Source organism: Magnolia sinica, chromosome 9 (assembly GCF_029962835.1).
Source record: "Magnolia sinica isolate HGM2019 chromosome 9, MsV1, whole genome shotgun sequence".
NCBI lineage: Eukaryota > Viridiplantae > Streptophyta > Magnoliopsida > Magnoliales > Magnoliaceae > Magnolia > Magnolia sinica.
The window spans coordinates 25,028,192-25,043,206 of record NC_080581.1 but is presented as its reverse complement, the minus strand read 5'-3'; the positions used below and the strand labels follow the sequence as shown (position 1 = coordinate 25,043,206).

Here is a 15,015-nt window from a genome sequence, read left to right as displayed (position 1 = left end):
TACGGGGGTGTAACGGCGATACGGGGGCATAACGGCTCATAACGGTGTAATTTTTTTTTTAAAACAAAAAACTATGGATTAAATCCGGAATATTCTAAGCACTCCAAATATGTTTATGGTGGTGTAACGGTCCACTCTTTGGTGAGAAGTTGTATCGGACTGTCAGATGAATTTATAAACCAGATAACCTGAATTTGATTACAAAATTCATATATTTAATTTTCTAAATATCTAATTTATGTACTTGACATCATTTCTCCCAATAGTTCTTTTAAAAAATGAAATTAAATTCAGGTAGATCGCGTTGCCAATTTGGGTATGACTTGGAGGACCAATCCATGCCCCAAATCAGCCTCAAATTTATGCAATTTATTGGCATTATCCCACTTGTGAATTGGTGGACATTTATTGGATAGTGAATCATGAAAAAAAATCAAAAGGCCCTATTTTAAAAAATAAGCGTCCACAAATTAACAATTAAAACTGTTCAAACAATTTGATTTTGGCATTTTGAGTTAGCACTTACAGTCCATAATTTAATTGGTAAATTTTAAGTAAATGCATGTCTCGTGTAAAATTTTTTAAGGGCCCGAATTAGGTAGGACTTGGATTGTGAAGTGTAGCACACGAGTGTCAAAGTTTTTTGGACCCCACTCGTGATGAATGTGTTATATCCTCACCGTCCATCCATTTTGCCAAATAATTTTAGGGCATGAGCCCAAAAATGAGGCAGATCCAAAGCTCAGGTGGACTGCACCATAAGAAACAACAATAATTAAACGACTATCATTAAAAATTTATTGGGGCTACAAAAGTTTTAGATCAAGCTGACACGTGTGTTTTCCCTTCATTCATGTCAGTGTGACCCTATTAACAGGTTAGATGGAAAATAAACATTACAGTGGACCCTAAGAAAATTTTAATGGTGAGCATTCTATAACCACTGTTTCCTATGCTGTGGTCCACCTGAGATTTGGATCTTACTAATTTTTTGAATCATAACCTAAAATGATGTGGCAAAATGGATGGACGGCATGGATAAAATACATACATCATGGTGGGGCCCATGTGGCACGTGTACATTTTATTAAATTGTGCGACGTGCTGCGTAACTTGTTCGCAGTCCATTCATTTGACGCAAGCAAGTCCTGTGGGTCTGATCATGAGGTATGTGTTATATCTAAACCGTCCATTCATTTGACGAGCTCATCTTAAGGCTTGACACGAAAAATAATACAGATCTAATTATCAAGTGGACCACATTGCAAAAGGTAGTGGGGGATTGAACGTCTACCATTGAAACCCTTTTTGGGATCACAAAACTTTTGGATCAATATGAAATTTGTTTTTCCTCTTCATTCAAGTCTTTTTGACCTTTTGAACAGATTGGATGGAAAATATACGTTATGGTGGGCCTACGAATTTTTTAACGATGAAAATCATCATCTTGTTGCTATTTTTGGTGTGGTCCAGACGATCTTTGGATACGATTCATTTTTGGCTAATGCTCTAAAATGATATTTAAAAATAGATGAACGGTGTAGATATAATAAATACATCACTGTGGAGCCCATGTAACTTTGATCTCCTTTGAACCCTTCGTACAACTCGGAGCTCGAGGAGTGTCAGCGCTCGTCTTAGCATGACACGTACCTGCAACAGTTATACTGGTGTGTGGTACACTAGTCAATCCGCTTCCGATTTCAAAAGAAAAAAACGAGAGAGAGGGAAACCGAAAAGAAAAAGAGGGAAAGAAGAGGGGGAGAGAGAGAGAGAGAGAAGAAGGAGGAGGAGGAGGCCCGGGCCGCAGCCTCAGCCACAGCAGGGCGAGAAGAAGAAGAAGAGGAAGAAGAAGAAGGAGAAGAAGAAGAAGAAGAAAAGAAAAAAAAAAAGGTATGTTTTTTTTTCCTTCTTTCTTTTTTACTTTTTTTTTTTTCATTTTTCTTTAGGGTTATGGACCGTAACGTTTGTTACGGTACCGTAACGGCCGTTACGGTCCCAAAAAATAGAGGTGCCCCGTTTCGGGGCCGAATCGCGTAACGGTTGATGCCGTTACCGTTATGTATCGGCCGTTATGACCGAAACGTAATCGATTTGGGATACCTTGGCTGGGGTAGCTTGCTGGCCAAGTCGAGTCGAGCTTGGCCCAACTCGACTCGTGTACAACTCTATCCATAACCCATTTTTAATGAATTTGATTCAATTAGTATTGAAAAAATATTGATCTATAGTCATATCCACGCTCAATTACATCTAGATTAGGTCATTGATAAAAAGAATCAATTGAAAAATTGCTTTTCACTACAAAGTAATTGACGGGTAACAATTGCAACATTACGTTGATATACTAAATCGGTAAACTTTAATTGAAGCTTGATTTTTGCACTTCCTTTGCAGAAGATTCCAATAACCTTAAAATGTTGCAGAAAACTTTTTTTTTTTTGTGAAAATTGATGAAGGATCCTCTTTTTCGAAGCAACATGATGGATGTGTCCCCCTTACGTCAAGTAGATGATGCTATGATTTGGTCTATCCATCCTTCTAGTAGATTCACAGTGCAATCTTTCTATTCCCTTTTATTATCGGGTTCTTACAGTTTCGTTCCTTCGTCTGTTCCAGTAGTGGTTCTATGGCGCCCCATTGTTGGTGGCTAGAAAGGTGTTGACTGTCTATAGCCCTCTGCGAAGATCGCTTATTCTCTTGAATGTTTGCCTCATGTGTATGGAGAGCGCAACGTCTATTGATCACTTATTTATTCATTGTTCTTTTGCGTATAAGGTGTGACTCTACTTTCTCAATGCGACTAATTTGCCTAGGGTGATGCCTCAGACAATTGAGGATCTATTGTGGGCTTGGCATGGCAAAGCTGGAAGTAAAACATAAAAAGCTATAGGAGACTTCTCAAGATGGCTATCTTCTAGGCCATTTGGAAGGAGTGGAATGGGTGGTGGTTTAGGAATGAGGTAATTTCATTTCATAGTGTGATCGATAATATCATGGGCTTTCTTTTTTTTATTGGGCTCCTCGTGTAAAAGCTTTCAAGTAGGCGATGCCCTTGACATCTTTTTTCCTTTAGAGTTGTTTGTATTCTTTTCTCGCTTTCGCGAGTTTCTTAATATATTCTTTATTATCTCTAGAAAAAAAAAACTTTGATTTAGTCCCCTAATAATTTTAAATCCTCTAGATTCTATTGCATCCCTACATAAATATAACTTTTTGTTTACACCCTTCCCTGTATTGCTTCTATCAAAACTATGCCATCAGCTAACAACATACACCATGGAATCTCCTCCTGCAAATGCATTATTAACCTATCCATAACCATTGTGAAAGCTACATGTCATTGTCGACTGCTGGTGCAAGCCTTCAATAGTTGGGAACTCACTTGTCTCTCTAGTAGTAGTCCTCACATTTGTTACTGCTCCCTCATACATATCTTTAATCACATCAATTAATCTTGTTCAAATTCCTTTCTTTTGAAACGCTCACCGGATTAACACTTTAGGGACCTTATCGTTCTCTTTCTCTGAGTCAATAAAGACCATATGGAGATTCTTCGTCCTCTCTTTATATTTCTTCATTAATTGTCTAGGTAGGAAAATAACTTCAATGGTTGAACCCAAACTGATTTTCTAATAAATTTGTCTCATGCCTCAGTCTATGCTCAATCACACTCTCTCCCAATGTTTTATAGTATGGCTCAGAAGATTAGTCCCACGATAGTTACTACAGTTCTGGATGTTTGCTTATTCTTATAATAAGTAGGTAGCACAATTCTTTTCCTCTATTCATCTGGCATTTTCTTCGATCTTACAATCTTGTTGAACGACTTTGTCAACCACAATAATCCAATATCTCCTATATACCTCCCAAACTTCTATCGATATACTATTTGGTCCAAAGGCCTTTCCTGTTTTCATCTTTCTCAAAGCTTCTTTTACTTCAAATATTGTAATCCTATGTAAGTATCCATGGTCTCCGATTTCATTTGAGTTTATGGTTCCTTCTATCTCTATGCTCTTAAAGTGGTTTTCATTCTACAAGTTTTGAAAGTAACTTCTCCACCTTTCATTGATGTCATTGTCTTTTATGCTCCTAATACATCAGACATGATCTAAGTACACTTCTTTCTCACCTCATCTTGTTTACAATTGATCGTAAAGATCATCATTAGCCTTATGTATAACCTCACTACTTTCTTAGCAATTGTTTTGGCATTTCTATATTGTTCAAATTTTTCATCAATTGTAGTACCTAGCTATTATGTCCACCGTTGCTGTTATTGAATACTATATCAATTTGGTGTTTCAACCAATTGAGAAGTAAAAAATATAAGAAAATGCAAAATGATTTAAAGTCGAAGAGAATATCTATTATGTAATCTCTTATAAAGAATAGGATAAGTAATTAACATCTTCTAAATGATTCTTAAAGCCCACACCAATTTAAAAGCATAAGATGAAAGCCAAGTAAAGCTTAAAATAGAAGAGAATAAGTATAATTTGAATTGTAAATTGTATGATTTGAATCATAAATCGTAGGATTCATCTGAAAAGGGATTCAATGTGGGATTTAAATTATTTTTCTTAAGATTCAACTGAAATTGTAATTTGTAAATCATAGGATTTTGACAACATTGTGCCCTAGCATGAGTTTGGAATGCCATATTGGTTGGATTCATGATGAAAGTTATGGAAAAAGTTTAATGTCGGATACTAACCTAATGCAATCCTCCTTTATTGGGGCTAGGGACCAACAATGAGAGCAAAAAACTCCCACAGGTCCAATGGAACTCCCACAGACGGCGCAAATTTTTTTTATTTAATATTTTTAATATAGGGTTACTTACAATCATGCCCTATCTAATAGCCTATTACAGATTACTGTTGAGAGAATTGCCAACCTTGCCAGAGGTGACGTCTTGCTTATCATGCCTACATCGCCTCCTGGCCTAAAGGTAGTTGATGGACCCTTATCGGATGAAGACCTTGAATAGACCAAGGATGTTATAGACAAAGTGGGAAGAATGCTAGGCCTATCTCTGGTAGCTGGGGATGAGGATGATGAAGCATTACTTAGGTTCATGTAGCAAAGGAGTCAATACCAAACCTCGGAGATCGCTAAAGCATACTCCCAAGGGTCATAGAGAGCTATGACAACTGGAGAACACTGCCAATTATGAAGTGGGCAACAAAATCAGCAGCTCTCATAGGGGAAGAAGGGCAAGGTCAATTTTCAAATGAATATTTTGAGTTAGTACATCAGGAGTTTGGGTTCCAAATCCAAAAGATTCCTGACTAAGGAAATCTGTAGGAAGATGAAGGCCCAGATCATAATTCTTGAAGAAACAAAGCTTCAGTTTGTCAACATGACAATTGTGGACTTGGTTTGGGGGGCTCACAACAAGGATTGGGTTTGTTTGGACATAGGGTTCTTTTGGAGGCATTATGGTTGCTTGGAATACAACTGTCTGGAGGAAAGAAGTTAGCTAATGTTGCCTTTTCTCTGTTTCAGTGGTCCTCTCTGAAAATGCATTAGGCTTGTACTGGGTCTAATTCTATCTGGGTGTCGCCTTGTAGGAGAGACTTTTTGGACAACGAGATGGAAGAGCTCTTCAAATTACTAGATCGGTTGAAGTAACCCCCCAATGGGGAGTCCACAGCTTGGGCCATTTTTGGTCAAATCATTTTATAGAATGCTTTGGGTGACCAACTCAATAGTTGAGCAGGATCATACTTTCTATTTTAAGTTCTATACTGCCTCTCTTAAGGCAGCGTTCGCTTGCTTAGCGGGTGGGAACAAGGTCCTGACAATTGACAACCTTCAAAAGAAGTCAATGATTATCTTGAATATCAACTCCCTATGCATCTACCGCCCTTTCACTTATAAAGTATGGATGCACTTCCTAGTTATTTTCAAATCGCCTTGGGTTATGCCACTTAACTCATGGACGCTCCTTTGGGCATGGCATGGAGGAGTGGGGAAGAAAGAAGGTTACTCTGGCATATTATCTTTTTGACTTTATGGTGGGTTATTTGGGGGGTGAGAAACAATCGGTGCTTTTGAAATAGTTCTGTTTCAGAGGCGTTGGTGGTGAGCAAGGTCAAAGTGTTAGTGAGTGAGCTTCTCTTTTGAAAGATATAGCTGATTGTGACCTCCTCTCTTTTCTTAGGATGTTATTTGGGGTTTATTTTATTTTTGTATTCTTTTATTGTTATGCTTGTTAGCGGGGCTTTTTAATGAAATTCTCATTATGCTAAAAAAACTCTATTACAGAGGTTGATTACAACCAACGAGATGCATGTGCGTAAAGTAGACACATGTATCATGTATAAGGCTAACTGAAATGATTTTGCATACTAACCTTTATTCGTATAAAAGTCGAAGTCATTGCGGAAGTCCCTCTCAAACTATAGAACTTGACTTTTTGAACTGCCACAAAATTCTCAATATGGTCAATTTTGTTTCACCTTTTTTGAATTTAATATTTGAATTACCAAAGTTAATAAGTTGGCTCATTTTGACTTAAAATAGATCCCTAATTCTTTCCTTGGCTCTTAACATGGTGGGTTTCGACTCACATCATTCAAATTTTGGATGATTGCTTATAATAAATTGATTTTTTTTTTTTTTATTTAAAATTTTACAAAACTGCAATTATCATGGTTTTAGAAGCCTTCATATTTTGCACGTATGTAAGATCTGTTAATAGTAAAGTTCTTGGAAGACTGTTAAAAATAAGCAACTATTGTACATTGTAATTTAAGATGATAATGACGATGATAGTAGTAATAGTTGTAATTCTTTTTTAGGTGTCAAATCTGTCGATTAATTGGTAGATTGGAGATGTTATTGCTTGGTTGATGGTACCTTTCTATTGCTTGTAGAACTTGAGTTTCTTTTATCTACTTGTATGTGCTTCTTCAGTAATAATTATTAGACTTTTTTCTTTTCTTTTTCCTGTGAGGTGTTAATGTATGTCTGTATATACTTTGCTTTCTTCATTTAGGCCTTCTACGCTTGAGAAGTTTGGAGTTGTCAGACACTGAAGTTGGTAGCGGTGGGCTTCGTTATATCTCTGGTTAGTCCATCTTCCTGTCGAAGTTGGGTAGGACACATGTTACTTTGGGTAAATGCGCATGTATATTTTATTTTTACTGATTTCTCCTTCTTGTCTTATTCACTCATGTTTTAAATTATGAAGTTAAAGATGTTATTTATTTATTTAAATTTTTGTTTATTTATTTATATATTTATAGTGTGCCCTAGTACCTCTCGTTTTTCTTTTTCTTTTTTGTTGTTCGTTTTTAGTGTTTGGAGCTCCGCAGGTCATTATCTACATAGATGCTCTTTTCTATATGTCAATTCGTTCTCTTCAATATATGTTTAGGCGTACGATATTTGAATTTTACTGTTTAGGTCTACAAACACACACCATTTACTCGATGGAGGGTAGGTCATGGAAATAGATTAATGGTCCAGTATGAGCATCATTTATAAGTTGGAGCCTTTCGGATTCGCCCTGCCGCATTGAATTTCGGAACATTTGGCAGCTAAGGGTATGGAGCTAGTCGATACGACGAAGCAAAGGAGAGTTAGTATAGCTTACATTCAGGAGACCAACTAGGAAGGGGCCAAAACTAGAGAAATTAATGGATATAAGCTTTGGTATATGAGAAAGGACAATAATAAAAATGAAGTCAGGATAGTGGTAGACAAAGATTAAAAAGAAGAAGCTGTTGATGTTAAGAGAGTAACTGATAGGATTTTATTAATAAAAATGAGTTGATAATTAGTATTATTACTGCATATGCGCCACTAGAGGATAGAATCAAGAGACAATTCTGGGAGGATATGGATGAGACTAATGCAAGAAATTCTAACGGAGAGGATATTTGGAGGAGAAGACTTAAATGGTCATGTAGGAAAAGAAAGTAGAGGAAATGAGAGAGTACATGTTTGGTTTTGGTAGAAGAAATGAGATGGGGGAAGCTATCCTTGATTTCGTTATGGTATTCAATTTGGCACTAGCAAACACATACTTCAAAAAGAGGGATGAACATTTAATAACTTCCAAAGATTCATATATTGGTCATGTAGGAAAAGAATGTAGAGGAAATGAGAGAGTACATATATGGTTTTGGTAGAAGAAATGAGATGGGGGAAGCTATCCTTGATTTCTCTATGGCATTCGATTTGGCTCTAGCAAACACATACTTCAAAAATAGGAATGAACATTTAATAACTTCCAAAGATTCATATACAAGCCAAATAGTTTTTTTTTTTCCTACTTGGAAAGAGTGCGATACCTGGAGAGTGTTTGACCACGCAGCATAGATTAATGGTTATGGATGTTTACATTCAGAGATGGAAGAAAGAGAATAAATTAGGTGTCCCGATAAGTTAATAGGTGTCCAAAAATTAGGTGGTAGAATTTAAAAAGGAGAACAATGTTATTCAAAAAAAAATTGATCGAGCAAGAAGTAAATGTTATGTTGGAATGAGATGGCCATGTCAATTAGGAAAGTGGCAAAATATGTTTTAGAAGTATCTGGAGGGAACAACAATCATATATGGAAACTTATTGGTGGAATGATGTTTGTACAAAAAGTCATTAACGAGAAACGTTCATGTTTCATAGCCTAGCAAGGGACCAGAAACAATGAAAATCTTGAACAATATAGAAACACCAAAAACATTGCTAAGAAAGCAGCAAGTGAGGCTAAACTTAAAGCCTATATTGTTTATCATAATAGATTGGGGACGAGAAGGTGAGAAAGATATCTTCAAACTTGTAAAATGAGAGAGGTGAAGAGTAGGGACCTAGATCATGTTAGATACATTAATTGTAATGATAAGAGTGTACTAGTCAAGGACAATGAGATCAATGAAAGGTGGAGTAGCTTTTTGAGAACTGTTAAATGGCAATAACTTTTTTTTTTTTGTGGGGGGTGGGGGGGGGGGGGGAATAGAAGGTACCATAAATTCAAATGATGTCGGAATTGATAGGTACTTTTGTAGGATTGGGATATCTAAAGTGTAAGAAGCTTTGAGAAAAATGGAAACAAGAAAGAAAGGCCCTTGGACCATGTGGTAAGTGTATGGGAGATACTGGGATATGTTGGTTGACAAAGTTGTTCAATAAGATTGTATGATCAAAGAAAATGCTAGACGAATGGAGGAAAAGTGGAAAACTACCATGGTGCCTATTTTTAAGAATAAAGGAGACGGGAGAATAGAAGGTACCATAAATTCAAATGATGTTGGAATTGATATGTACTTTTGTAGGATTGGGATATCTAAAGTGTAAGAAGCTTTGAGAAAAATGAAAACAAGAAAGAAAGGCTCTTGGACCATATGGTAAGTGTATGGGAGATACTGGGATATGTTGGTTGACAAAGTTGTTCAATAAGATTGTATGATCAAAGAAAATGCTAGACGAATGGAGGAAAAGTGGAAAACTACCATGGTGCCTATTTTTAAGAATAAAGGAGACAGGGGAGAATAGAAGGTACCATAAATTCAAATGATGTTGGAATTGATATGTACTTTTGTAGGATTGGGATATCTAAAGTGTAAGAAGCTTTGAGAAAAATGAAAACAAGAAAGAAAGGCCCTTGGACCATATGGTAAGTGTATGGGAGATACTAGGATATGTTGGTTGACAAAGTTGTTCAATAAGATTGTATGATCAAAGAAAATGCTAGACGAATGGAGGAAAAGTGGAAAACTACCATGGTGCCTATTTTTAAGAATAAAGGAGACGGGAGAATAGAAGGTACCATAAATTCAAATGATGTTGGAATTGATATGTACTTTTGTAGGATTGGGATATCTAAAGTGTAAGAAGCTTTGAGAAAAATGAAAACAAGAAAGAAAGGCCCTTGGACCATATGGTAAGTGTATGGGAGATACTGGGATATGTTGGTTGACAAAGTTGTTCAATAAGATTGTATGATCAAAGAAAATGCTAGACGAATGGAGGAAAAGTGGAAAACTACCATGGTACCTATTTTTAAGAATAAAGGAGACAGAGTTGCACCAACTATTGTGGAATAAAACTTTTGAGCCATTCTATAAAACTTTGGTAAAGAGTGATTGAGCAATTGAGCAAAAAATTAAGGAATGAATTTATGAGAAAATCAGTCTACCATTGAAGGTATTTTCCTACTTAGACAATTGATGGAGAAATATAAGGAGAGGAGCAAGGATCTCCACATTGTTCATAGGACGAGTGTTGCCGAAATGAAGATGTTGAGATTGACGAGTGGCAAGACAAAGGACAAAATTAAAAATGAATGCATTTGAGGGAATTTAGATGTTGCACCAATAGGTACTAAGATTTGGAGAAGTAGACTTAGATGGTTTGGTCATGTTCGAGCTGTCTATATTGCTACAAGTTTCGTCAGTTGGAGATAAAGATATAATATTGTTATTGCCAATAATATTGCCGATAATCAGAAATACCGGGAAAAATGGGGAAACATGGGGAAAATGATGGAAATTTTCAGTGAAACTTCAGGACATGCCTAAATACATGTATTTGCATATTTAGGAAAAAAAAATTGCGAAAAGAACGCATCATATAAGAAGTTTTCATTTAATTGTTGCTGTAAGAAATCACTCCAATAGTAACCAAAATGAATTTATATAATACAAATGTAGCTAGCATACAATAATTATGTGGACCGACAGAAGAATCTAGAAGTTTTGACTAGTTCCTTTCAGTTTTGCCTATCTCATGATAGATGGTCCTGATTTTTCATAAATCCAACATCATGGTGCAGTTCACTTAATAAGTAAATAGAGCACTCAGGCCATAAAAAAACACAATCACCTATAAACATCTGATTCAAGTGGGGGCTCACGAAATGGGTTGGCCTGCCCAATTATGAGATTGACAGGATGACCCTTTTGAACAGATTTTTTCCATGAAAACATGTAGGTGGGGCCATGTCCAACTGTTGTAAAAATAAGCTTATTCTACAAATGTTGTGGACGTTTCTCGAGTAATTTGGGCACTTCGAAATGGCACACCTAACATGTATTAACTTGGATTAAACACTGTCTGAGAAAAATCCTAACCTCTAACTCGCAACACTTATTATTATTATTATTTTTTAATAAACCATTTTGATATTTTTCGTCTTAACCTTTCATTCTTTGTCCAATAATCTAACAATTAGATAACTACATAAAAGTAGTTTTTTAATGATGGGTATTCAATGATCATTGTTTCTTATGGTGTGGTCCACCTGAGATCTGGTCCCAAACATTAAACAAATCCAAATCTTAGATAGATCAGACCATAGGAAACAATAGCGATTGAACGTTCACCGCTAAGAACTTCCTAGGGCCTATCGTAATGTTTATTTTCCATCCAACTTGTTGATAAGGTCAATTAGACTTGGATGGAGGGAAATACAAAGATCGGCTTGATGCAAAACTTTTGTAGCCCACAAAATGTTTTTAATGGTCATCAACCAATGTTTCCAGTGGTATGGTCCACGTTCTCCCGAGATTTGGATCTAATTAGTATTTTGGATCACATTGTAAAATGAGTTTTAAAAATGGATGGACAGTGTTGATATACAAAAAATTCACCAAGGTGGACCCCACACGGTAAGGGTAACACCCTCTTAGGTGTTAGCCGAGTAACACCTAATCCACGGAAAGCGGATTGTGTACCGAGTAACTCAGTATGCTTTTTTTGTACTGAGTAAACTCTTTTGGGTCCATCTTGGATGTATTTAGCTTATCCACACCGTCCATCCATTTTTTCTGCTCATTTTAGGGGTTAGGCCCAAAATTGAAGCGTAAACAAAGCTTAAGTGGACCACACCACAAGGAAACAATGGGGTTAATGATGTCCACTGTTGAAACCTTCCTAGGGCCCACAGTGATGTTTATTTTTCATCCAACCTGTTCATAAGGTCAAAAAGATGCAGATGAAGGGAAGAAATAAATATCAGCCTCATCCAAACTTCTGTGGGCCCCAAAAATTTTTCAACGGTATATTTTCTATTCACACCGTTTCCTGTAGTGTAGTCCACATGAGCTTTGGATATTCTTGAATTTTGGAACCATGCTCTAAAATGATCTGGAATTTTTTTTTGGACAGTGTGGATATGACACATACATCATGGTGGGCCCCACAGAATCTACTCAGTACGCTAAGCATATTGTGTACGAATCCAAGCTCCCCGTCATAACAGGCGCAGGTACTTCCTCACTAGGACCTAGCTAGAGACAGATGGACCTGTCAAGAGCTCTGTGGGGTCGACAATGGTGTATTTGTTTTATGCACGCCATCCATCAACTTTTAAAGACCATTGTATGGCATAAGATCGAAGTCCAAAGTGGACCACACCAAAGGAAGCAATGGGAATTGAAAGCTTACCGTTGAAAACTTTTTGGGAGCCATGAAAATTTTGGATCAAGTTGGTATTTATGTTTCCCCTTCACATAAGACCTATGTGACCTTGTGAACAGGTTTGATGGAAAATAAACATCACGGTGGGCCCCCAAGAAGTTTTCAACAGTAGAAGTTCAATCCCCACTACTTCATATGGTGTGATCCACTTGAGCTTTCGATCTGCCTCCTTTTGGGCCTCATGGCATAAAATGAACTGTCAAAATAGATGGACGATGTGGATAAAACATATAGATCATGATGGGCCCCCGACATGACCGTCCGTTTCTAGTTAGGTCCCGGCGGTTCGTGCCTCGTAACAAGGGTTAAAAACAGAAACCCTCCTCCTTTTCCTTTTCAACCTGAAAACCCCTCTCCCTCGAACCCTAAAATTCAATGTTTCCTCCGAAAGAAAATATATCCCTGGATTTTCATAGCCCTAAAAGCACGTTTTGAGGCTCACAATGCCAATTCTTTCCAGAGAAGTTGCCATCGAAGGATTTTTCGACAGAAAACATGAAGTTTTATTGGTTTGATTTGTACCTTTGAAGAACGGTTGCCGATATGCAATCCAACGATTGTCGAGGCGTTGGAAATTTCTTCCTCAAACAGATTCTTGAGAAAAAAAAATGTAGTTTTTTTTTTCCTTCTATATTTTATGTTGTATTTCAAGGATTTTGTCGCCGGAAGTAGGGAATTATCGGCGATATTTTGGAACTATATATATATCGGTGAGATTTTGGTGATTTTCAAAAGAGAGACGAAAAAAGGGGTTATAGGTTTCGATTACCTAGCGATACCGACATTATTTGCAACGATTTGATATCATCACCGATAATTTAAACATTGTGCGATAGAGACAAACTGTGGCAGTGACTGAGTTGGTACAAGTTGAAGGCTCTAAAAGGGCAAGGGGAAGGCCCAAAAGGACGTGGGTGGAGGTAGTAAGAAAGGACTTGGTTACCCGTTGTCTAACTGAAGCTATGGCCCTTGATAGAGTAGAATGGCAGAAAAGGATTCATGTAGCCAAACCCAATTGGTTGGGATAAGGCTTCGATGGCGACGACGGCGACGATGACAATTATGATGAATCTTTAAGCACTTTTTGGCAAAAAAGAAGACCATATCATAAGCACTTTTTGGCAAACCATTCACAAACAGCAACTGTGTAAAGCATTTGCATTAGTGACTGGTCCTTGTTATGTTTATTGTGTAATCTCACCCTACCTCTGTGCCTGAACACATACAAGGAGCAAAAGTTTGATAATCGTGTGTATAGTTAATCTTTTGAGGTTTCTGGTAGCACATTTGAATTTGTTCTTTTCACATATCCTATGCTTCAAAGCTTTTCCTGATCTACTATTGCCCCTTCTATCATAGGTTTGGGCAAGCTCGAGACCATAAATTTGTCTTTCACTCTAGTTTCTGATAGTGGATTAAGAAAGTTATCTGGATTGACATCGCTCAGATCACTTAATCTGGATGCTCGACAAATTACAGATACAGGGCTTGCAGCTCTTACAAGTAAGTGTTAGTACACTCATGATACGTGCATAATTCACATGCATGCTTATTTATTTTGAAGTTTGTCCATGCCACCAAGAGCTCTTCTTTTGTTGCTTTTCATGCATGCTTTCAAGTTCTCAAGCAAGCTCTAAATGTTTGTTCTTAAGTGCTAGGTTTTCCAAAACTGCTGTTGCTTTTTTTTTTTTTTCCTATTCTAATCATTGTTACTTGATGGTTGAGAGTTTGAGATATACGTAATTCAGGTGAGCTAAGGTCCCAATATGTGTTTTTAGGTGATTTTTGATGCAGTTAAATATTCATTTTAGCTGTGCAAGTAATCCAGGTTTAGACACTGATGATGATGGTATGCGATAGTTGAAGTGTCTAGCATATACTCAAAATGTTATATAGCTTCTTAAGCTGGGCTCAAACTCGAGACCTATTGATGGGTAAGCTAGGCTCAAACCCGAGACCTCTTTGATAGGTAAGCTGTGCTCGAACCTGAGACTTCAATGCTGAAGATTCCCTGGCTATTATTGAGCCTTGGGCTTGAAACCCCCCCAAAAAAATCTATAGCTTTAATGATACCATATTAAAAGAGGGTTATGAATTTCACTTTTATTCTCAGCATTCCCAATGCCTTCTGTTATTTTTTGCCTCTGAGAGTAACTCATGATTTAGTTCAGCTGTAAGTGGATCTGGAAGCCTTTTCTTTTATTCATTTGTCTATTTTATATTTTGGAGGACATCTGCTCCAATTTTTTTAAGCTTGGGAACAAAGGAAGTGGAATTAGATGACACTTTGCCATTGTGTGGTGGATCATCACATCTGCAATACATATTGCATGTCCATATGCCAATCTTTTGATTCTCAATGCAATCATCCACAAATCAGACATTCCTAACTATCTATAGTGGCCACAAATGGATTAAAAAGGACTAATGGATCTCCCATTTCCAACTCAGGAATTTACATTGTAGGATGGTGAGGAACACAAGTGTTCAATGTATCAATCGTATTGGCTGATATATCTGCCGATACTATTGGTATCACACATGACTGACACAATGTCCGGGATTTGTAAATATCCCCGCTA

At 37.0% G+C, this 15,015-nt stretch overlaps 1 protein-coding gene across 2 annotated transcripts in view; it reads left to right on the top strand.

The window, feature by feature from the left end:
- The window catches only part of LOC131254742 (uncharacterized), a 98,080-nt gene that overhangs the window by 67,013 nt on the left and 16,052 nt on the right, over window positions 1-15,015 (top strand). For both annotated transcript variants that reach the window (XM_058255458.1, XM_058255457.1), the window contains exons 12-13: window positions 7,010-7,081; window positions 13,793-13,936. In XM_058255458.1, coding sequence (XP_058111441.1) covers window positions 7,010-7,081; window positions 13,793-13,936 — 216 coding nt within the window. The remainder of the gene's footprint in view (window positions 1-7,009; window positions 7,082-13,792; window positions 13,937-15,015) is intronic.